At 40.6% G+C, this 24534-nt stretch overlaps 3 protein-coding genes across 3 annotated transcripts; 2 read left to right on the top strand and 1 right to left on the bottom strand.

Moving 5' to 3' along the window:
• The first annotated feature begins 412 nt into the window (after window positions 1-412).
• On the top strand, window positions 413-12379 carry nbn (nibrin). Its single transcript, XM_079164358.1, has 17 exons — window positions 413-545; window positions 1184-1305; window positions 2861-2988; window positions 3180-3339; window positions 3435-3538; window positions 3647-3764; window positions 4368-4558; window positions 4683-4783; window positions 4901-5033; window positions 5127-5329; window positions 5979-6114; window positions 6280-6931; window positions 7056-7145; window positions 7760-7900; window positions 8451-8564; window positions 8693-8742; window positions 9932-12379. The coding sequence occupies exons 1-17, from the start codon at window positions 515-517 to the stop codon at window positions 9963-9965; spliced, it is 2508 nt and encodes an 835-aa protein (XP_079020484.1). The 5' UTR covers window positions 413-514; the 3' UTR covers window positions 9966-12379.
• Window positions 12380-13252: 873 nt separating this feature from the next.
• osgin2 (oxidative stress induced growth inhibitor family member 2) lies at window positions 13253-15410 on the bottom strand (the record flags this gene model as incomplete). The annotated part of the gene is made up of 5 exons (XM_079164188.1): window positions 15273-15410; window positions 14965-15101; window positions 14693-14884; window positions 14492-14583; window positions 13253-14405 (listed from the first exon to the last, which is right to left on the bottom strand). Exons 1-5 carry the CDS (start codon window positions 15337-15339, stop codon window positions 13253-13255), a joined length of 1641 nt encoding a protein of 546 aa, XP_079020314.1. The 5' UTR covers window positions 15340-15410.
• Window positions 15411-19630: 4220 nt separating this feature from the next.
• gtpbp10 (GTP-binding protein 10 (putative)) lies at window positions 19631-24373 on the top strand. Its single transcript, XM_079165058.1, has 10 exons — window positions 19631-19734; window positions 21059-21252; window positions 21331-21422; window positions 21638-21782; window positions 21883-21956; window positions 22086-22138; window positions 22244-22351; window positions 22518-22595; window positions 22768-22891; window positions 23536-24373. The coding sequence occupies exons 1-10, from the start codon at window positions 19702-19704 to the stop codon at window positions 23730-23732; spliced, it is 1098 nt and encodes a 365-aa protein (XP_079021184.1). The 5' UTR covers window positions 19631-19701; the 3' UTR covers window positions 23733-24373.
• The last annotated feature ends 161 nt before the right edge of the window (window positions 24374-24534 follow it).

The raw sequence follows: 24534 nt of genomic DNA, 5'->3' as shown, positions 1-24534 counted from the left end.
ATAACTAAAGTTATCAGTTAAATCTAGTGGAGTAAAAAGTACAATATTTGCCTTTGAATTGTAGTTAAGAAAATGTATAAAGAAGCATGAACTGGTAATACTCAAGTAAAGTACAATTACCTCAAATTGTACATTAGGAGTGTACAGTACTTGAGTAAATGTTCTTTTCACCACTTTTCTTCTTTGATTTATTTACTCTTGTAGAGCACAAGTGAGTGTTAGTCACAACATGACCAAGCCTATTACCATTCTATCTGCAGAAATGTACAATATTACTTTAATTACAAAGATATAAGTCTAATCTGCAATAGATTCACTAACCCCTGATGAATGAGGGTGCATGCTTTTATTTTGAAAAGAGAGCGGTGGCGCGGAGTTTGCACGTCACACTTAAGCGCGCTGAGCGTGTGCACCCTGTTGATAAGTTGTAAATGGACTGCCTGACTTTAAATGTTGCTTTACCTCTGACTTACTAGTGGTTTGCATTCATTAAAAAGCAACAAGAAACAATACAATGTGGATACTGACACCCCTGGAGCACGGAGGTAACTTTTTCTGTCGTGGTTGATAGTTTTGACGCTAGCTTAACAAATACCGTTACCGTTAACAACTAGCAGCTAATACTAAAGGTAGAACATGAACTGATCTTAACTGATCGACATGTAAGTGGATACGGGTTTTGGTACAAGCGAAACTGCGTGGGTCTGATGACCCTTTGGTTTGTCACGTGATTACACTGCAGTTATAAGTTAGTACATGTTTTCATTATATGGCAAACACAAAGGTACACGTGCAGTTTAATGTTGACTAAACAGACCACTGGGAGGTGGATTGACAGCAACAGCATCCAGCGGGGCCACATGACCACGCACACGCACACACACAAACCATGCATGCGGACAATCAAGAGCAAATTGGACTTCAGAGTCTGGATTTTAACAACCAACGTTAGCCAACCTGATCTACCAGCTCACATTATTGAGATATATATATAACTCAATATTGTGGTATTTATTTTGTCATTACTGGCCTGCTGTGACGCATAGTGAAACAGATTCATGCAATGAGGGTTAACATCCATGGCAAAAAGTCACACATTTAGTTTTGTTTTCCACCACAGTTGGGTTGTCTGTTTGTGATTTCTACATTAAAATGTCCACATCATGCCTCCTGTCTCTCACAGGTGAGACCCACTATCTCCTCTCCAGTAAAGAGTATGTGGTGGGGCGCAAGAACTGTGACATAGTCCTACCCAACGACCAGTCCATCAGCAGGGCTCACGCTCATCTCACTGCTACTGACCAGGTAAGAGGAAGAACTGCTGTACAGTATTTATATTTCATTATTTAATGGACTGAATCTGCTGAGCTGAAACAATTCACCGAGCCCTTCATATGTACAATACCTTCCATGTTTGGGCTACTGTATGTTCATAATTATGTGCAATACCACAATCAATATCATTTATATTATGGTATTGCAAAGATATTGGGTAGTTGAATTGATATATGTTGTATATAAACATAGATTGCAGGTCTCTGTAGCTGGAATTTATATCGAGATCAAAGAGAGAATCCTAATGAGTTCTTCACACAAGCTTACGTCTTGTGCAAAACAGTTCAACAATATTAAAAAGACAACTAAATCAGATTGACAAGAGTTATGACAATGTTTACACAAACGTACCCTTTCTAGTAATTTGTTTGATCTGTTAATGTCTTTACTTTCCTCTGTAGTTTGACAGGTTAGGAGTTAAAAGGATCTTTTGAGAATCAAACATTCACCTGAACCTCGGCTCTAAAGTGGAATGTTATGATCGTACAGTTATTAGCAGAGGAAGTGTCCAGCCGGAGTACAATGTATTCCAGAAAAAAAGAAGTAAAAGCTCCACAGAAATTGCTCAAAGCAATGCAGCAACATAATCCACTTCTCTATTGTTGATCCATACGCTGTGTATGTAATACTGTATTACCATGCAGGTCTGTGCAGTAACGATTTGTTTTCAGATATGACTGTTACAGTGCATACCGTTTGTATACTCGCCTCATATTAGTGTGAATATTTTGCAGGATTATCAAGTTATTAATTTGTCTACTGCACCAAACCCAGTATTATCCCAAAGAGATGAGCTTTAATTTGGTGTGGGGGCACTTCTGCTCAGAAGGTGGTGCTATGGCTTCATTCCAGCAGAACTGAAACAAAACACGAGACAGTTCACCCGGCTCCAACTAATAATTACTTCTGCACGGCCACAGTTTGTAGCGTAGGGTTTTCCTCTCAAATATCCGAAGTAGGAGTTGGGCGCCAGACGGGAGAATAACAGCAATTCTACAAGTTACAAACACAATCTTAAAATTCAAAAGCAAAGTGTGTGTTGCCAGTCATGTTTTTCTCATTGGTGAAAATCTATGTTGTAAGAAAATGTGTAATCTTACAGATTCCACCTGATTTTCTGTGTCTAATGGAGATCATTAACCCTGTTGTTGTTATTGCATATTAAAGCCTAACCTCTAACATTTTTATCAGCATCCTCTGGGTTTTCTGTCCTTCTGTTTACTTTGTGTACTTTGATTCTTCAGTGCTTAGTCTTACTGTATCTAAAAGTAATTATCTATCTGTTAATACTCAGAAGTATGTTTAGTTCTGGATGTCACATGTTTAGCATGTCGACACGGCCGTGTTACTCTCCACTTTTTCTTACACTTAAGGTTAAATTGATTTTCCAGGCCTAGGATACATTTCCATTATTTAAAAGGATGGATTTCTCGTTGAGACGTGAATAATTGAACAGAAAGATGTAGGATGGTTCGTTTGACTGATGGACAATTTCACGAGTTGCTCTTATGATTTCTATTCCTAGACGCTGACTGTAAGAGACAGCTCCAAGTACGGGTCATCTGTCAACAGCCAGGGCTTGACAGCGAACACGCCAGTGGACCTAAAGTCAGGAGACAATGTTACATTTGGGGTTTTTCAGAGCAAATTCAGGTAAGTGACTGAAACAACAACCTGGTTAGTTATGAACCACGATCACTAAGTCTGGCATCATATTTTACTTTTAATTGCACTCGCATGTCACACCGAGTTTCATTTCTCCTTAAACTCAGAGAATGCTCAATGTAATGTCTTGCATATGAATTTCATGTTGCATCATGAATCTCGTTGCTTCTTTATCTCAGTGTGGACCATCAGAAGCCAGTGGTGTGTTCATCATGTTTGGACGTTGATGGCAAGGCGTCGCTCTCTCAGGCCCTGTTGGCTTTGGGTGGGAAGCTGGTCAACACCTGGACTCATGACTGCACCCACCTGGCCATGCCCTCCGCTAAAGTCACCATCAAGGTCACAAACAGACTTTTGTATTCTCATTAGGTGGTGAAATGGGATGTGTTCATCTCTGAGTATGTGTTTGATGTGCTTCCTCTTTTCTTCATTAGACTATTTCTGCTCTGCTGTGCTGTCGTCCCATCGTGAAGCCAGAGTTCTTCACTGAGTTCAGCAAAGCCGCTCAGCAGAAATTACCCCCTCCTAAAGCTGAGAGGTACGAAGCAATTCCTTCTTATTTATACTCATTCATACTGAGAGTGAGCCGAACACCATGCAGCTCTTCCAAACATTATCTTGCTAAGTGCTGCACGTTGTTCTTAAGGTTCATCCCTGAGATCGATGAGCCCAGCTTGAGTAAAGAGGATGTTAACCTTGCAGCGATTCCAGTTCGCAAACAGCTCTTCAGTGGAAAGACCTTCATATTTCTCAACGCCAAACAAGTATGTCTCCTTCTTTCTTTGTGATGACCAAATATTGTTTTCATGCTCTTCAAGCCACTAGACCACAGAAGAGCAGGGTTTCAGGTGATCCGTTTATATAATAAGGCTGGTGAGTTGTTGTTATTATTATTATTATTATTATTATTATTATTATTATTATTATTATTATTATTATTATCTCTAGGAGAGCAATCTCTGCGAGCTGTAAATTGTTTGCATTCCTGCTATAAAAATCCAGCTGAAATGTAAATTGTAGTAGACAATTATCACATTATGAGTGAATGTTTCTACATTTTCCAAGCTTGAAGTTGCAAGTGTACATGAGTACAACAGCGTTATAGAATATCCTCTGGAACAAATGCTTTTACAATAACTCAAATATTTATGGAGCGCTCAAAGGCTTCAGCCTTCAATCAGACTGACATGAGGGGAAATATCAAATCAAGTAATGTTATTGTCTGTAGACACACGGTCCCTCCTGTGTCTTTGATCTGCTATTCTGATAAACAATCAATAATGTATGTATGTATGTATGTATGTATGTATGTATGTATGTATGTATGTATGTATGTATGTAATCCCTGCTCTTTACGTTGTTTGCAGCTCAAGCGCCTGAGTACAGCAGTACATTTTGGAGGTGGCAAGAGCCAGCTGCTTGAGGAAGGCTCTTTGCCTCGGGACCTGCTGGAGTCTCCACACAGCTGTGTGGTCAATGTTATGACAGGCAGCTCCCAAACTCTGCTTCCTCCCTCTACCACAGAGTGGGCAAACTCTGTGATGAACATTGTTCAAAGGTTTGCACAAACTCCTGTAGAAAAGCACTTACGAGTGTGTTTTGGCGATTGTTATTTGTCAAAGCGATGATTTGTGAACACTTTAAAACTCTCTCTGGCATTTGTCCTTTTTCCGCTGACACAGAAACGGCCTCAGAGTCATCCCGGAGTCAGAAATTGGTTTGGCTGCCATCTATGCTTCCTGTGAGAAGTACTGCAATCCATCCATTCCAATACCAGACTCAGGTGGGTGACCAGACAGAAAAGCACTGAATGCTGTCGTTTTATTTTTCAATCTATTTTATGCTATTTTATTTGTTTATATTTCTCTTTGATTTGTTTCCGTCTTTGTTTCTGTTTTAGAGTCGGCGCCAAGAGTGGCACCCAGAATCCCGAGTGCTTCGCTGTCGCAGAGCGTGGCGGTGGAAGAGACTGTGTTACCTGCAGCATCTCAGAACATCACAGCGTATGCAGCTAACACGGAGCCATCACACGGGTACTGACACGCACAGACCAGACACGCGTCTTTTTTTGTGTCATTTTTGAAAAGGAAGCCTTTCTGATGTGTGCAATTGTACTTGTTTATCAGGCCAGAGCTTTGTGAAGGTACAGGAGTGATGGAGGTCGGGGAGACTCCTGAGAGGAAGCTAAACCAGACCAGCAGTCAGCTCCGTGGATCCAGACCCGATGCTAAGAAGACGACCACTCAGTGCGTCGTGCCCGATACAATGAACTTATCGTTCAACACTGTAGAGAACACGGACTCGCAGATGATGAAGTCCAAACCGACAGGTGGATGCACCGATCTGTCTTTTTTTATCTCTTGATACCTGAAGTCTTAAATTGAAATATGTGTGAAACTGATTGGATTTTGACGTGTAACATAACATGAAGGTTTACTGTGTTCTACACATCATTTTGTTTAAATTAGGTCAATTAAACAACAGACACAGTTTAAAGTTCCTCCCTCTTTTTCAACAATATACTTAGGCTCTAACAGACATTGTTTGTTGCTATTACAAATAATATAACGGCATTGATTAGGAAAAAGTGTCCTTTAGCCTAGTACAGAGTGTTTGTGTTGATACCAATCTGATGTGTTGAACTGGTGTATCCCCACAATGTGTTTGGCTCTATATGTCAGATATTGTGTGAAATATACTGTATTCAGTAACTTATTACATATAACAAGTTATTAATGAGCCTAAGAAGTGCTGGGAGGTGGATTGTGTTACATTTGGACAGAGCCAGGCTAGCTGTTTCCAGTCATTATGCTAAGCAAAGCTAGCGCAATGCAGGCGCTGGTGATGGATATGAGAGTAGTTTCAATCTTCTTATCTGCCTCTCAGCAAGTAAGCAAACTATCCCTTGAATTCACTCGTGATAGGAGCATCAGCTTCATGCCTGTAATGCTTTAACCGATCAATCAATACTTTTGCAGGTTCAGGTGCAGGCAGCAGTGGCATGAAGACATTTCTACACAAGCATTCTCCTCAGAAACCAAAAATCTCTGCACAAACTTCCCCACAGAAACAATCAACTCTGACCACATTCTTCCAAACTGTCAACAAGAAAAGGTAAACATCTGCTTTTTAAAATAGGTAGAGGCATAGCATGCTGGTAAGAATGTAGTGCATTAACTGTACAACTGATTTTCCCAGTGTCAATACACATGCTTTGAGTGGCAACAATATAAGATTGAAGTCTTATCTTATCCTTCTCTTTGTCTTCCTGTCATCAAGGCCTTTGGAGGAAGAGCTCTTCTCTCTCATGTCGGAGCCAAAACGGCCTTCACTGGAATCATCCATCAGCATACAGACACCAAACACTTCAGCCAGGTCTAGAGAAACATCCTCGCGTTCAGACAGAGCCCCTGTGGCAATATCCCAGAATCCACTGGGGTCAGCAGCTGATCTTTTTGTAGGACGGTCAGAGGCTCAGTCAGACAAGGTCTCCCACGCTGTCCAGGAGCCATGTAGTAGGAAGAGAAAGGAGATGGAAGCAGAGATACAAATAGATGAACTAGAGTCTATTATGTCTGAGGATATGGACTTCGATGAGCAACCGTCGGGGATTCGAGGCCAGCCAGCACAGCTTATAACGCCCAGTTCAACCGAACAGAAACAAAGTTTACATACTGTAGCGGCTTCGTCTTCAAGGAAGAGGAAACAGGTGCACCTAGAAGACGATGTAAAGAACCAGAAGCCACAGGTGGGCCTGGGAAAAGAGAAGAAGCAAAAATCTGGCCAGCATATCGTCGCCATCAAGACGGAGCCGGTTCATCTCTTAGAATACAAGACAACTAATGAGTCCAGCACACGTCCAGAGGTGTCGTCTGCCAGTACAAGTAAAGACATACAGCCTTTTGACGATGATGAGGCGTCTTTCATTGAGGTGAGGATTTACTGTGTGTCATTTGATTCATCCAGTAATTCAGAGAAAAGAAAATTCAAACTTAAACTGTCTCACTGCTCAGTTTTCACTGTTACCAGACATTTTCACCCTTTCATTCCTACAGGACTCAGAATTACTCAAAGTAGATATCTGCCAGCCTGAAGAAGAGACTAAGACCCCTCTGAAACCGGTTTCAATTAAACAGGAGGTCCAGGTAATTACAGTTTGCTCTTTCTTCCTCTTTCTGAATATGCTACATGTTCTAGCTGTAACTAGATGCTTTATTCACAACATATATTCATTTGTGAAAGTTGGCCTTCCCGTGTTCAGTGATTCTAAAGCTTGGGACAGATTGGGAACCATTTGACACATCAAAGTCAGTAAATGCACTATTTCCTGTGGTTGCAAGCCAAACATTTTGATGCGGCTCCAGCTTCAATCTCAGAGCATCAACTCAAAATTCAGTGTTTACTGGCATCCAAGGGTTATGAGAGTGGCTCAACGATGCATTTATTGGGCTTTGTTGACACTTAAAATCTCCCATATGCAATGTAATCTGTAACCAAATTCAAAAGATCCTTGTTGTTGTAGATGTTTATTTATGTTATGCATTTATGTTTTAAAACTGGTATTATGTTATGCTATTCTTTATCTCTGAAATATTCTTATTGGCCTCAAGGATCCAGTGTTTGTCAGCTACCGCTCAGGATTCACAGGAGATTATGTATGAACTGCCTGAACTTGTCTTGAGTTGTTTCTCATTCATTAAAACAAGGATTCTTAACTGTCCATCAGACAAAAGTGACTTGTTAATGTGCTGTTTTGCAGGAGTCAAAGATTGATGAAGATCTTCCTAACAAGCTGGTGCTGGTGGAGTTCAGATCTCTGACTGTGACCGCTCCTCCCAAAACCAAACCACAGAGGATGCAGAACAACAGCTCCGCAAAGAACTACAAATGCTTCCGGAAGGTCAGATTGAATACGATGTAATTTACACAACATATACAAGGAGCCGTGTGCAGGATTTTGTGGCATCTAGCAGTGAGGTTTTAGATTGCAACCAAGTGAATACCCCAAAATCAATTCCCGTGGATGGCGGCTCTATTTTCCTTTTTCTTTTGAATGATCCCGTTCCACTCTAAACACGAGCGAGTGATTTCTTGTCTTCATAAAATTTCCACTATGTGCTGACACCTATCCAATTTTTTTGTAAGTTTAATGGAGCTCTATATGAGATGTTGGACATTAATATACCAACAAACAACAAGCTGCTATGTAAAGATATAGTTATAATTCCCTGAGCAGAAAAGGAAGTTTCAATTTTGCATATATATCCTTTAAGAAATGATCCTGTATTCCGTGATGAAAACATTGTCTCCAATGACGGGATACATACAATATGGTCAAAATCTACTTTTGAACCCTCCACAAAGCACCAAAAACATGTCCAATAAAGTTTGCCTAATGTACAGAATAATATTCTTTCTTCATATAAACACGCTTGTGTGCTTTGTGACAGATCTGCGTGCCAGGTGTAGAGGCCTCACCCCACGTCATCGGAGGACCTGATCTACTGGTTCACAGCAGGGGCAAAAACACTGATCTGGATGAATGGCTGAAAGATGCGGTTCAGGTACTATTGTCTCTCTGAGCCGCTTATCGGTCTGTGATCCGTCTGAGACTTGCTTACATAATTTGAGCCTTTTGTTTACATAATTTGAGCCTTTTGTTTACATAATTTGAGCCTTTTGTTTGTTTCAGGACGAGCGTCAGACCAGGCGGGACCAGAGTGTTGGAGATGACCTCTTCAGGTGAGAAACTGAATCTCATGTTCTGAGAGATGTGTAGGGACTGTAGTGACTTACCCCTTAACTAAACCCCCATAAACACCCTATAAATCTAGTATGTTAAGAAAAGCCAAACCATTTCATCTTACCATTTGTTATTAGGCCGACTTTTACAAGTAAAACAGTGGCTCATTCTTTTATGCATCATGCTGATTTTATTGATCATTAGTAATGATTTGGGACCATCCTGCATTTTTAGTTACTTTTTTTTGTTACCTCCGTCTTGAAAAAGAGACAACCCTCGGCATGACTTACTGTATGTAGTATAAATGTTGACCGAGAAAACACACCAGCACGGCAGCAGCATTCATTTGCTATCAATTAACAAGCAGCAATATCATGATAGTGTCAAAAGAAAGGTTGTAAATAGAAAATAATGTTAAAAATAATGAATTTATATTCTAAAAAAGAAAATGTAAAGGCAGAATATAATCCTCTAACCAATTTAACCCAAATAGTGATAAATATCAAAGTATCTACAGTTAATGTTGTCACTAGTATAATGTCCCCTTCTTTGTGTTTGTTTGGCCAGACGGGTACAGGTTCTTGTCTCTTTGTCGATAGCATCCTTTCTGATTTAGACCTCACGGGAGGTTTGAAACTACAAGTGGTTTGTTTCTCTTGGATATTAAAATAAAACCTGCACATTGTAAACTGTGTCTCTTGTAGCTAAAGCCTCAGTCACTCATAATCAGGTGGAGACGTTACATAATTAACTGAGTTATGTATATGAGGTCACTGTAGCTTCAGTTTAACCAATCACAACGTAGAACTTATTTCCTGTCACAGCGGTTGCCAGGGTAACAGAGGTGATGTAAGCTGTCGCTGCCGTGTTTTCTTTGACTAAGCAGAAAAGAGACCGTCTGAACTGTTTGATCACTGATTCATGCTCAGTCAGTCATGCGTATCCAGGGGACAGACTCTGCCGCTAAGAAAACAATCCGCTAAACGAAGTTTCCAGACGTGGTTTATAGGAAGCCTGTTTGCTTTAAGCTGTTCAAACACTGTCCTCGCTTTACGGCGCTTAATTTGGGATGTTTTATGGTTTGTTCAAAATGCCTCTAAGGACATTGAGGAATGATCCACGAGGAATGTTAAAAGCCCATCCTGACATGGACGGACCTGTAGGATAAAATCTGTTCCGTGTCTTTAGGTACAACCCCACCAAACAAACCAGGAGAAGATGAAATGGCGTCATCTGAACGTCCTGTGGAGGGAATTCATTTCAAAAGGCACAGGAAGTATGTCAAGCTCCATCGTCAAAGTATAAAAAGGACTCCAGAAATCATTTGATAGATATCTGTACTTCAACTATAACTGCTTTATAACTGCTAAAATGATCAGACATATTTTCCAGTGTTTTGTATTGCTGTTCTTTCTATCTATAAATGTACGTAATGAAGCCACTGACAGCGAACAATGTAACAAAACAGTCTCGTGTTCAGAGATTTTTGTCAAAGTTTTATTCGTCAATAATAAAAAAATGCGCCATACAAAACATTAGAAACTCTTCAGTTGTACAAGAGAGCATTCAAATTCTACACGCTGAAAGCAGCTATTCCTTTGTTTTAGAAGTTAAGACCAAATGTGTTCCCTGGTTTTAGCTGAACTAGAAACTGAAGAGAGATCCCAGTTGCTGCTTCTTGAGCAGCCTCCGATGAGCCTACAGGCACTTTTACAGATCTGAACCTGTTCAGATAAGTCGTCGTCGTCATGCCAAAACATTTATGGGCCGTTCAGTGCGGATGGTTGAAGCCCACCTGTCTGTCCATATTCAAGGCAAGTGACGCGTATGAGTTGAGAGTCGACTAAGCAGTTGACATGAACTGTGCTGTAAATAAACGGGCAGCAGAGTGTCAAAAGGAAGGAGACTGGCCTTTAAACACAATTCTTCTCTCTAAATTGCCATGCGTTTATTTAGCGTATCACTTAATGAGTAAAACCAAATGTTCTACTCAGTACTTGCAAGTTGCTTTTTAAAATCCATACAAATCTGTACTAAAATGTGACTTATGTGAATGGACACAATAAACCTGTTGGTGCTTCATTAAGCGAGCAGGTTGCTCTTGGAGTTGAAAGTGGTGGACAGAAGTGTCCGACCGTGATCATATCAAAGTAAATTCAAAACAGCAATCATTTTAAAGAGTTATCTCCACTTCTGAGTCACCGAGTCTCTGCATTCCTTAGATGTACTTTCTCCGAAATCTGTCCGAGCACTTTTCTGTCTTTTGCTTACAGCAGCTGCTGCTAGGCAGTATTTCATGCCTGCATGCATATATTTAATATTCATATCAAAACAATATTCAGAAGTCAGTGAAAAAAGCATCAAAGAATAATTCAGCTGAAATGTAATAATTAACACAAGAAACATTTTCACTAGTTAACTGTTATGATTACCAAAAAATCAGTAATGTGTTAAACTTCTAACTTTGTTAGTGTAAAAAGTAATATGACTACAGTAACGTGTTATTAACGTAATACATTACCCCCACCACCACCACACACACATTAATTCAGAGTACCATATTGCATTGAAGAAAAAAATCTAAATATCCAGTTACAATAAACAAACCATGAGTTGTGCAATGAAACACAAACAGATTATGCATACTGCATAGGAAGGAAGGAAGGAGAATATAGAGGAAAGGAAGAATATATTGCTACTGTTTCTGCTCACAACATGTCTAAACCGTTATTTGACACTTCACAATTGTTGTTGTGAAGGTGTACTAAAAAAATGGAAGAAGAATTTTATATACACACACATGTAGAGTTGGGCATTATGAAAAAACTAAATGTCTCATTCTGATCATGTGATTTGGGAAATCAACTGCGTTGGTGTATCACAAATGGTTTTGGGAGAAGTTTGACTCGGCAATTTCTATGTCGTGTTAAGTTAACAAAGTTGTGTGCCATGTTTCGCAATATTAAGATAAACATGATATTACTACAGTGATGGACAATAACTAATTGACATATTGCCCAGTCATGCACACAGGTAGATTGAATGGTTGTAAGATGGAGTTTAGCTGTTTGCCTTCACGGGAAAAGCTTCAACATGCTAAAAACAATATGCACAGTGTAATTCTAGATATACAAAGATTTGGTTTGCTAAAATTATAAAAAGTAAATAATTTAATTGGTATGATTGTAAAAATGGGTATTCTGCAAGTGTGCCTTTCTGTTTTGTCTTTTTAAAAAGCCTGTTCTCTCCATGTGCATCTATATTGGTTTAGATTCAGATGAGCTGCCACTAACTGGCCAAAATCAAGATGACAAGAAAATGTGCGGCAGATTGTGAAGGCAAGAATTGTATGACTTTGTCAATATGTTTTAGTCATAATGTAATTGTTAATTTAAAGGACCACGCTGGTGTTTCCTGTTTTATACCATTTTTCTAATATTTCTCTCATTTAGAACCCTCTCATTGAACGCCATGCCCATCTATATCTTGTCTAAATGTATCTTTGTGGGGTAACACAAATGTCTCAGAATTCAAAGTAGGCTGCCAAATGGGAGAACATTCACAATCTTTCTGAAAAAGACGATGTGCATTTAATTGTCTCTTGTGCCAGAAAGTTAGCTTTTGTTCTGAATATAAATCTAGTACCATCTGACGATGTTCATATTGTATGGCAATAAATAAAAGAAGAAAAATTTAAAACACCAGAGTGATCCTTTAATGATCGGATCTTTTTGCCAGGATACTTGAACCCAAACAGTAGAACTGGGTTTCCAAGAATACATTCAGATCTGCAAGTGAAAGTTTTTGCATAGAAAGCTTTTTATAACTTTTTTTAGGTATATGGCTTCAACTACCAACAATGGCAGCTAAACAAAGAACCCTCTGCAGCTAAAGAAAAATGTTAGGCTCTTAAGATTGCTTCGCCATGGACTTGTTGAGTCACACGTTCTGAGATAAAGCTTGTGTGCGTCCACTATGGCAATTACTCACCACTCCAGTTTGGAGTTCGGATGATCGTTACTTTGTAAGCGGGACCACAGATTGCTCTGCGAGTGTCAGTCACTTACACAACTGTAGCTATAAGTTGCATGGAGAATGAGCGCAATGGCCTCTACTTTAAACTGCTGTTAGTAAATGGATTGAAAGACACATAGTGAACGAATAAATAACCCTGATGAAATTAAGGTCCCATTCAGTTGTGAGGTTACAGATTAACTAGAAAACATTGGCACATGGTAGCTTGGACTTCTGGGTACTTCTTATGAAGTCAGACAAGACTCTTGAAAGCTGTCTTTTGTTTCTTTAGAAACCAATTAGTGTACATCCACTGTCTTTTTGGTCTCAGAGAGTTGTAACAATGCCTTAGGTTTGATGAGAGAAAACAACTGCCTAAATGATTAAAACATTAAAACTCTTGTTTTTCCCCTTCAACTTTTATATAATTTGGTGAGAGAGCTTGAAATCTGTTTCCTACGACCTACGTGTATTGCTCTTTTCTCCAACATGTTTTCAAATGAAGTTATTCCCTCCATTACTGATGAGCGTCCCTTTCTTCTTGAGTCTCTTCAGCAGACACGAGGCGATGCCTAAAGCGCCACCCTTCAAAAAGCGAACAAAGTTGTCTCCCACCAACGGGCCCATGGCAAACAGACCTGGCTCCTTGGTACACTCAAAAGTGTAGGGATGGATGTCAATGGGGTTCTGCGTGCAGGAGATGGGTTTTGTTGGATCCTGACCCAGGTACTGGCCCTGGCCCTTCAAGAAAAACAAGTTTGGGTTTGTCCCGATCAGCACTAGAGCCATGGAGATCTTGAAAGCCTTGAGGGAGTTGTTCCCTTGCAGCAAACACTTCATGTCAGACTGGAAGGACACCAAGCAGTGTTCAGGGAAGCTGGTGTAGTCAGGAAACAGGCTGACACTGCCATTACCAGCCATGTTACCTGCGGCAAGTTGGGGCTTTGGGCACATCTTGGCACACACTGAAGAGGCAATACTTACTGCCTGGGAGGGAGCCACGTTTGTGTAGGTCTGAGAACACATCATGTGGTAGACTTTGTGGTACTCTGGGTACAGGGTCTTGGGCAGCTGTTTGAAGATGAGGTCTGAGTCGTCTACGCTCTTACGAAAGACATGCAGCACTCTGATTTGGCTGTTACAAGCGCACAGAACTGCATCAGCAGCACTTAAACCGGCACCTACAATTAAAACCGGATCAGAGTTCATATCCAGTTTTCTCTGGCTTACGGCCAAACCCAGGTCTGAGATGCTGTGGAATACAAATGGTAGGTCCTCCCCCTCTGCGCCTAATCGAACTGGCGAATCGGACGCACCAGTGGCCAGTACTACATTCTCAGCAAACAGAGAGAAGGGCACATGAGTGTTGTTCTGCACCTGCTGGTATCCCCTTACTTCCCAGAGAGCCCCCCCTCCTCCATTATTTAGACACTCAACTCCATCTCCCTCAAACCCTTCTCCCACCCCTCCATCTCCTTGATCACTGTGCCTATTTTCCAGACCTTCCGCCTCGTGCCCCCGGCAGAGTTTCTGGACAGAGGTCACGTAGGTGTTGTCAACAAAATTCTTTTGAAGGCCCTTTAGCTTCACATAGTTACGGTAATAGGATGAGATCTCCTCTGGGGTGGCTCTGTCACTGGTCACATCCCTAGAGAGACGAGATAGATGGTGAGGAAAGTGGTAGCAGAGAACTGAGACTTTAGCCATGTCTTTGCTGTCAACCTCTCTCAATACCTGTGTTTCCCGTTGGTCAAGTCCCTGTAGTTAACCCCGGGAAGCTCCATCCAGATGCCAAGACTAATAGTCAGCATTGAGCCCTCCATTGCCTGAGGGGAGAAAAAGAAGGGTAGGGGAGAATGCAATGTCAGAACAAAACGATTGATGGAGAAATATGGATAGGTCCAAGAGTGCAGCAGACTAAACCATGTATCTTACATGCCAAGCACCTCCAGGCGTTGCCCTCCCCAGCACCAGATGTGGGATGTGTTGCTTCTTGTCCCTCCTCCACTGAAGGACAGGGGGGAACTCGTAGCCAAAGTCAGCATTGGGGTGCAGAAGTGTGTCAAAAAGCACAGCTACAGGGTTCCTTGACCTCCCCTCAAGACCTTCACTTAAATATTCCAGATCCTGCAAAAAAAACAAGTTATTATCATGATACACCTGAATGACTGTGATCATATGTGCAAGGAATTAATGAGTGTTTTTACCTGTTCAGTGATGGATAGGTGCTTGGTCTCCTGCAGTTTCCTGTAAAGTATTGGGTTTGGGTGCACAGTTGCTGTATCTAGGTAGGGCTTGTGTCCACTCAGCAGGTAGGACAAACAAATGCCTGATGGGCCGTTACCTGGAAACAGATCCATGTTGGGTGGATTAGCATCACACAGGATCTCTATTACATGACACAGGTTAGATAAAGAAAATAGCTTTTAATGTTTTATGTGTGCAGGATTTGGGCTAAGTTGGAGTAACAACATGAAACCCTTAAAGGTGAAGCGGTTAAGAGCACAATGTTTACCTATGATAACCACAGGGACTGTGGGTGGGTGCTCTTGCGGCAGAGTGGTCTCTTCCAGAAGAGGCATGGCTGCAGCCTGGGCCAGAGCCGGCACTGAGGAGGAATGATAGCAATGAGAAGAAAGTTCCAGACATTTCTGTAGCCATCTATTTGATACTCTACTAAAAGCAAAGGCCCATTTGTGCTTTGAATACGTTCAAACCGGCTTGCTGTCTTTGTGTCTGCCAATGTTGTTGTTGTCTCATGTTAGCTTAGATCCTGTCTCCATCCACCATCATCAGCTGACTCACTCACTGAATGCGAGAAACAAACGTTATTCATCCTGTTTTTGTGCTTCCACACACAGCCATGACCCTCCCTGTCTGGGGCTTCACACACGTGGAAACACCCCGCCACAACACAACGTGCCCCCTGCTTTTCTCTATGCCGTCCCGCCAACGTCCACACCCCCCTGTCCTATCAAACATGGCCTGCGGCGAGGCTAGTCTCTGTAAATCCCGGTGCCGCTTCCCAAACAAAAGGGAATTCTAATCAGATTCATGTAGGCTTGGGTCTGTTTTTAAAACGTTGCCATTGAGCATGTATAGTGTGTTTTTGTGTGTTACGCGACAGTGCCATTGTGTGCCCGCCGGGTAGCAAATCCCCCCTGATCACTCCTCCGAGTGGGCCCTAATCCCACTGGGCCTGTTTATGTCTTTACCGCCCCTTTCACCAGCAGCAGGGTGAGAATGTGGTCCTGGCATGTTGACAGAGCTCCTCCTCCTCTCATACCCATCCACCACTACCACACACACACACACACGCACACACACACACACACACACACTCACAGACAATCCCGCCAAAACTTTACCCACCTGCCACAGCAAACAGTGCCCACTAGCCCCAGATTCATAGTTCATACTATCCAAAACACTGCCCACACCGCCTTTGTCTTACATCCCAAAACTCTGGCTCACTTCCCTTAAAACCCCCATGTCTCCCTGCTACCAATAAGGTCCGCCTCATTTCACATGCACCCCTCCCTCCCTCCCTCCCTCCCTCCCTGTCTGACCTGTGTCTGTAAACTGTTGTTTTTGGTCGTTGGCGTGTTTACCCTTTTCATTGAAAGCACTGGGATTCCACACATTGACTGCCCTGTATGGAGAATGTCGTGCCCCCAGTTGGCAGGCTGATACTGGTATTTCCATTCCACTGGTCAATTTGATAAACCTCACAGTGTTTACAGTCATAACTGTTTTTTTGCTTGAATTTTAAATAATTTTAACTGCACACTTTTAAATCAGTTTGTACCAAAATAAAACTCTCTTACTGTAAGTGGATTTCAGGAGATCCCATCTAATCCACATGATACTGTTTACTGTTAAACCATGTTGTTTCACAGTAAGATTTTATATTTTTGAGATAATGTTGACAAATGCAGAATAAATTAATTGACATACGTTTCTGTACTTTCTGTGCTTTTTGTCATTTGATTAAGATGTTTTTAATACCAAATTAATACACAGTTAAAACGCATATCATCCGAGCTAGGCGGGAGGAAAACACTACATCCATAGCTAAAATACGACATTAATAGAAATGTTGACTTCATTGTCTTTACTAGTATTTTGTTGGCTTCCTGCTCTTTCATGCGCCTACATGTGCGCGTTGTGCCGCATGTGTGTAGAGGACAGACTGCACTTTTCTAGAACATAGAGTCCGGAGTAATGTGGGCTTAGCCTAAAGGCTGAAGTATATGGGAAACAGATTAAACTAAATGATACACATTTGACGTTTAGAATTGTCCATGGAATGCTTGAAAATTGCAATGCCTTTCACTCCGGTTTGCTCTTATTTTCTGATTTAGTACAGGGTCTGTTTGAAAGGTGCGTTTGATTTCCGCAGGCCTACAGCTGCACTCTCATCTTTGTAACTTGTGCTACTTTGCATGGAGCAGCCTGCAGGTCAGTTACAAAACTTCAAACCAGCTCGATATTGTATATATACATATAGGCTACAATTGACCCGTGTGTGGTTGTTGCTGCAGTAGTAGCTACTGGAGAGACTGGATGATGTAGCAGTCTGATTCAGCCTCATACACATCATCCTTATGGGTTAAAACCTCCCACCATATACTCCTGACTCCGAGCAGCGGTCCTTGCAACCTGCATCCAATAAGGCACAAGGAGGACATGCGATAAGCGGCTATGTCATCATTATTGCATAATTTAGGTCAAACGCTCACTCACGGGCATCCGCAATACTCGTCCAAGAACATGATCTCTTACCTCGTTGTGATGTACTTCTGTATGTCCCAGTGGCGTCCTGTTATCGCAACCCACGGCTGCGTTTGTTTAAATAGACGGACACCGGTGGGAGGAACGGTCCGGGCTCTTTCATGAGATAATAAGCCAACCTCTTTCTCTCTCTCTCTCTCTCGTCATCTCTCACACACACACACACACACACACACACACACACACACATATATAGACACACATTGACACACACTTACCTCCGTGCTGTTATATCCAAACAGATGTGGTTTATTCAGGTCTGGCCAGCCTGTAAATGATAGACCCAGAGGTAGATCTTATCTGTGTCTTGATGGCAGAGCGTGAGTGAGAGAGGAAACGGGTGTTTTTGGTCGTCTCTGCGCATCTCTGCACCGGCAGGCGTGCGCGCGTTCACGGAGAAAGACGGAAGATCAGAGCATCTCCCAGCATCCTCACAGCGCCGCCGACACTCTGCTGTTCAATGAGTGGGCTTGACGTGGAGAGCTTCATTGTTAAGAAATGCATTGCCCACATCTCAGTAATGCTCAGGACAATATTCTTTCTGACCATAAAATAAAACCCTGCTAGCTGATACGTACGGAAAAATAAAGATCCTGTAAGTCATCATAGAAGCTTTCTCAAAATAATGACTTATTATCTCAATTATTGTATCTCAAAATGAAGACTGACAATAGCAAGGCATAATATGGAAATGGACTTCCATAGGTGCTTTCTTACAATATTAAAGTGTTGGACAAAATTAAAAAACACATTAGTGTTGCTGTTCTCAGAAGACTGGTAGTGAGGCTAATGCTGAAATATGTCCAACGGTTGGAAATGGTTCATCCTCTGAAGAGCATAAATGTGCTCAATAAACTTCATAGAAGTCCTTCGTACAAGTGATGATTTGGCCTTATGGTGGTGCTACCTTTTTTTCATGTTGTGCAGCATTGGTACAGAGGACTTTTTCGATGACAGGTCAGGGGATCACCAGAGTTATTCTTTGTGGACGATGAATATCCATACCAAAATCTATGGCTCACTCTGGATGTGTTAGAATAACAACTGATGCATGTTGCAATCCTCAGGTCCCACTGTTTCTAGAGCAAAAACTACCAGATTTATAGTGTGTGTTAAAAATGTAGCTTTTATTCTTTGTCAATGAGAATGTTGCGTATTTTATCTTACACCAAGTTAATTACTTGATTTGGAACTGACATAGTGGGGGGACTAAATGACAGGAATATCTTACAATGGAATGCAATCCAATATATTATTGTCAGTGACGTTTATTGTAATGGCAGAGCCACTGTTTGTTAATTGATACATTTTAAAAGGCAATGGTCATAGAGTACATTTGTAAATGACCCCACCTGCTTCATCCGCCTGGTAATAAGACAAAACATTGACTGAAGAGATTCAGAGGTGAGTTTTCTATATGGAAATCTGTCAAACCTGCATCACTCATCCTAAAATAGATATAGCTGCAATGTTATTGATGATGATGCAGTTGCTGGTCTAACTTAAACTAAATGTATATATTTAATACCTATTTAAAATGTTTTCATATCCAAGTGCTTTGAATGTTTTCATAATGCCTCTTAGGGAATGTTTGTGAAAGTAAGTAAGTCATGTTGTTTGTTGAGGCTATGCCCCAATGTCTGTCTTCATTAATCTGTCTTGTGTTGTTTTCTGCAGTACAGTGAAGTCAAAGACAAATTTCCACATTGTGAACCATTAAGGTTGTAACTAACTAAACATTATCATTATGCTCATGAGTACATTTAGACGGTATAGGGAGAAAAGAGCTAAATAAACTAAATAACCTACCTTTAGTTAATGTAGATATTTCACAACTTCTTTAAAGCACTTTTATTTGTTGGGTAGCTATATATTTAAAATATTAGGTAAAGGAAAGGTGCTGTTAATCTAGGTATTCTGTATTTGCAGGAGCTACAACCTCACGTTTTGGTGTAACTCTTTGTTTATATGCAAAAAAGGACCCGGGTCCCAGCTGCTGTCACACACCCCTGCGGAGTCCCGCCTCCTTTACCTCGTGATCCAATGAGCAGAGAGGAATCCACCGCTTCCGGTCCTTCACACAAACACATGTCGACTAGCCGTTAGCTCAGTCAACAACACAAACAAAGTGGCAATAAACGCCGCTGAAGATGGTCCAGTTAAGTAGAATCTGCTTCCGGAAAGTAAGTATTGATGCAGACATCATTTTAATCTCATGAAGACAATTCAACACGGTCTGTTTGTTAACAACCGTAGTAGTGACATTGGCTGACAAGCTAGCTGATAGCTGGTCAACACATCAACACTGACTCACTTAGTGTGTGTGCGTGTGTGCGTGTGTGCGAGTGATGATCTCTAGCTATACTCTTGATATGATCCAACCCATGAACAGTATAAGGATGAACTAGCATTACTGACACGTTAGTTTGATGTAAAATGCATTAACAACAAGGAATTTAACATTTACACGTTTGTGTCATCACTGACATTTGGTTGAGTAATGTTTTATATTTATTTATAATATAAGTTATGAATAATAGATATTTGACAAAACCATCCCAGTTTAAGGTCCACTTACTAGCTTTCCCCCTGAGCTTTCAACTGTCATAGATAGATTTGTTTCTTAGAATCTGCTTCCGGAAAGTAAGTATTGATGCAGACATCATTTTAATCTCATGAAGACAATTCAACACGGTCTGTTTGTTAACAACCGTAGTAGTGACATTGGCTGACAAGCTAGCTGATAGCTGGTCAACACATCAACACTGACTCACTTAGTGTGTGTGCGTGTGTGCGTGTGTGCGAGTGATGATCTCTAGCTATACTCTTGATATGATCCAACCCATGAACAGTATAAGGATGAACTAGCATTACTGACACGTTAGTTTGATGTAAAATGCATTAACAACAAGGAATTTAACATTTACACGTTTGTGTCATCACTGACATTTGGTTGAGTAATGTTTTATATTTATTTATAATATAAGTTATGAATAATAGATATTTGACAAAACCATCCCAGTTTAAGGTCCACTTACTAGCTTTTTCCCCTGAGCTTTCAACTGTCATAGATAGATTTGTTTCTCACAAACATAAGATTTAAGCATGAAGCATTTGATGAGCTTTGAAATAAAAGTCTTTCACAATCTCATAATGCAATTGAAGCACCAAAGTGGACCTTGATTTGGGATTGATTATTGTATTCATTTGTAATTCAGATTTTTAGAGATGGACAGCATGGAATCATTCATTTTTGTATTATTAAGTCTAGGTAACGATAGCTTTTACTTTAAAACAACAATTAAGTTGTAAGAACGTCATACTCAATATTAGTACGATAATCTAACACATCCAAGTGTTATTTATATGTAAAGTTTTGTCTTTTATCTGAACCCTGAGTCTGTAATGAAGTTTGATATGATTCACAGATGGATGGAGAGATGAAAACAAAACATCAAATGTAGTCATATCTCTCTGTCACTAATCACTCGTTTCTGCCTCCTGCAGTATGGTAACTTTGTGGATAACCTCCGTCTGTATGTCCGTGGAGGCGGTGGGGGAATGGGTCTACCCCGTCTCGGGGGAATTGGAGGGAAAGGGGGAGATGTTTGGGTGGTGGCTACAAAGAACATGGCTTTAAAGAGGATCAAGGACAAGTACCCCCACAAACGATTTGTAGGTGGAGCCGGAGCCAACAGCAGGTTTGTTTTTACTTATTATTATTGGTTATCATTGAGATGTTTTGTGTGTAAGTGTGTGTGCATTTTATTTATCCACAGTGTCCGAGCACTGAAAGGAGAGAGGGGGACGGACAAGGAGGTCTTGGCTCCTGTTGGTATCACAGTCACCACTGATGATGGCAAAATAGTTGGTATGCCAGACTTCTTTTTGAAATACCTCCCCCGAGTAGCCAGTGCTACAATGGTACAGTTTATTTTCTTATAGAAACCTTTAAGGTTGTATGTTTATGGGGTTAAGTACATCATTTGGGCCTAAAACGTGGAGTATCTATAATCAAATAGGAGTAGCTTAGCCAACCGATGTTGCAGTAGGAACTCAGATCTTTTCTACCCCTCTCCATCCAAGGGGACCTGAATACTGAGGGTGATCGTCTGATGGTGGCGAAAGGAGGACCAGGAGGCTCATTCCGCTCTGCTTTTGAGCCCAGTAAGGGCCAGATCAAACACATAAGGCTGGACCTCAAACTCATCGCTGACCTGGGCCTTGTCGGGTGAGGAGCAGGGATACACATGAACATGATGGCACATTTCAGTGGAGACTCGAATATGTTCCTTAAAATATCCGATGTCTTGGTGCTGATTCACCATCAGGTTCCCAAATGCAGGAAAGTCTTCTCTTCTGACCGCCATGTCTAATGCCACGCCTCAGATTGCCGACTACGCTTGTGAGTACACAATACAACACACGCGAGCAAACTGTGCTTTTGTGATCTTATTTTTACGTCTGAATTGATTAGTATGCTGTGATGAATATTTTTTTATTGAGTAGCATTTCTAAAATCTTAATTCCACAGTCACAACTTTGAAGCCGGAGATCGGCAAACTGATGTATGAAGATTACAAACAGGTATGTCAATGCATTTGAGTGCATTTTCCTTTCACTGTCCATTTAATTGATTTCTTGTTGGTGGTTTCCCCTCATTGAATGTGCTCTAATTGTTACTTTTTATAGATTTCTGTTGCTGATCTCCCGGGCCTGATCGAGGGAGCTCACATAAACAAAGGCATGGGTCACAAGTTCCTAAAACATGTTGAGAGGACCAAGCAACTTCTGTTTGTGGTACGTAGTAACAGAAGGTACACAAGCTGACACCTACGATGTATGTTTGATTGTGGTCAGAATCACTAGCTGATGATGATGATGATGATGATGATGATGATGATGATGATGATGATGATGATGATGATGATGGAGTTTGATTTGGTTGTGCTTTGTCTGGCTGCAGGTAGATGTTTGCGGTTTCCAGCTGGCAAGTAAAACAGAGTTTAGGACGCCCTTTGAAGCTGTTCAACTTCTCACCAAGGTGAGACTCAAAATGTATCCTGTGATTTTCACAATAAAGTTCTAATTTTAGCTGTTTTTCTTGCCATTCTTTTTTTTTTGGGGGGGACTTGTCTCCGGATCCTTCCGCCTCATGCACACCATTTATTTACCTTCTACATCCTCTCCTTGTCTTCTCTCGCCGTGGCCTCAAGGAATTGGAGTTGTACAAAGAGGAGCTCGTATTGAAGCCTGCTCTGCTGGTGGTGAACAAGATGGACCTGCCTGATGCCGAGGACAACCTAGCGGAGCTGAAGGAGCAACTACAAAACCCAGATGGTACAGCTGATGGATTCACTATGTTATTATCTGTTTATATTTCTCTGACATACTATACGCTGTGTTGTTTTTTTATGAACTCTAGACATTTATTAACACTATACTATGAGTTTTTGTAACTTTTTATAACATTCTATACTGTCACTTTTATGACATTTTCATGACATAATAGACCATGACATCTCTGACAATCAGATTTTTTTTATGACATTTTCCATTTCCATTTATTTGACATCTTCTATACTGTGACTTTTATGTACTATACTATGACTTTTTATCACATACTATACAACGCACCATATATTGCTATGATATTTTATTACGTTCTCATTTTTATGACATACTATATCATTTTTTGACACTTTTTTTATATATTATTAAAAAATGTATGACTTTCTGAGGCATTTTTATGACATACTACACTATGACATTTAATGAAATGTCTTATGACACACTATACTGTGACTTTTTGTATTGCATTTTTCAGACACACTACACTATAACCTTTCTTTGACATTTTCCTAACATATTATCGTAGGACTTTTATGGATTTTTATAACATGGTATACTATGACTCTTATGTATTGCTTGTAACATGTAACAGGGCAGTACTACATACGGGGCTATTTGTTTCCTTCCTGCAGAGTTCTCTCATCTGTTGCCTGAGAACATGATACCGAAGAGCTGCATAACCTTCAGACACATAGTTCCTGTCTCGGCCTCCACTGGGTTTGGTGTCGACCGTTTGAAATGGTGCATCCGGGAATCGCTTGATGAAGATGCAGCGATGGCAACTAAAGACATCCATCAAGACAGACTACAGGCTCTGAGGGGCCACTGACATGTGCATTTGTGATGTACACGGGCAACATGTAACTCAACATGTAGGTCTTCGGGACCTACAGTTGTACGATGATGGATGACACATTATTAAAACGAGAACTTTAATGGCTGGTAAAAAGCATCCACTGAGAAACACCTGTGAAACTGTGCAGCAAACTATCCATAGAAGTGACGGAGGATGACTTTGTCACTGACTGTCTCAGGCAAAACCTTCAATGTTATGAGGCGCATCAGGTTCAGCATGAGTTGATCTTTGCTGCAAATGGTCCCTTGTTTGGTAATAATGTCAGTTTTCCAGTATCGTGTTTCTTTTCCTCTGTAACTTAAAGTAAAATCTGAAGTTATTAGAAATGTCAGCAGACGAGTTGATGAAAGTTGTATTTTGTAATAAATATATAACAATACTGAATCATTTAAGAAGAAAATATATGGGGACGTTTTTCTTTAAACTATACTATCATTTTTTTTTCAACATACTATGTGTGACTTTAAGGACTTTATTTTAAAATGCACTTATTTCAAAAGCTTTCTGTTATGTAATGTATTCTTAAATGCAGCTCTTATTTTACTTGAAATGAGAGAATAACATTTATTTATTAGATTATGTATTATTTATAATTCATCCAGTTCAATTTCAAATCTGACAATAAATCTTGTTTTGATATTATTCAATTGAACTTTCTTTATTTTATTTGACAGTCAGGTGTTAACAACATACAGACGTTAATGCAACTGCTGCGCTACTTCAATATATATATGGGACTAAATCTAAGCGCAACTTTGCATGAAGAAATTCTCTC

This window comes from Pholis gunnellus (genome assembly GCF_910591455.1).
Source record: "Pholis gunnellus genome assembly, chromosome: 8".
NCBI classification, from domain to species: domain Eukaryota; kingdom Metazoa; phylum Chordata; class Actinopteri; order Perciformes; family Pholidae; genus Pholis; species Pholis gunnellus.
Note: the sequence above shows the minus strand (reverse complement) of the source record. Positions and strands in the feature narration are given on the sequence as shown.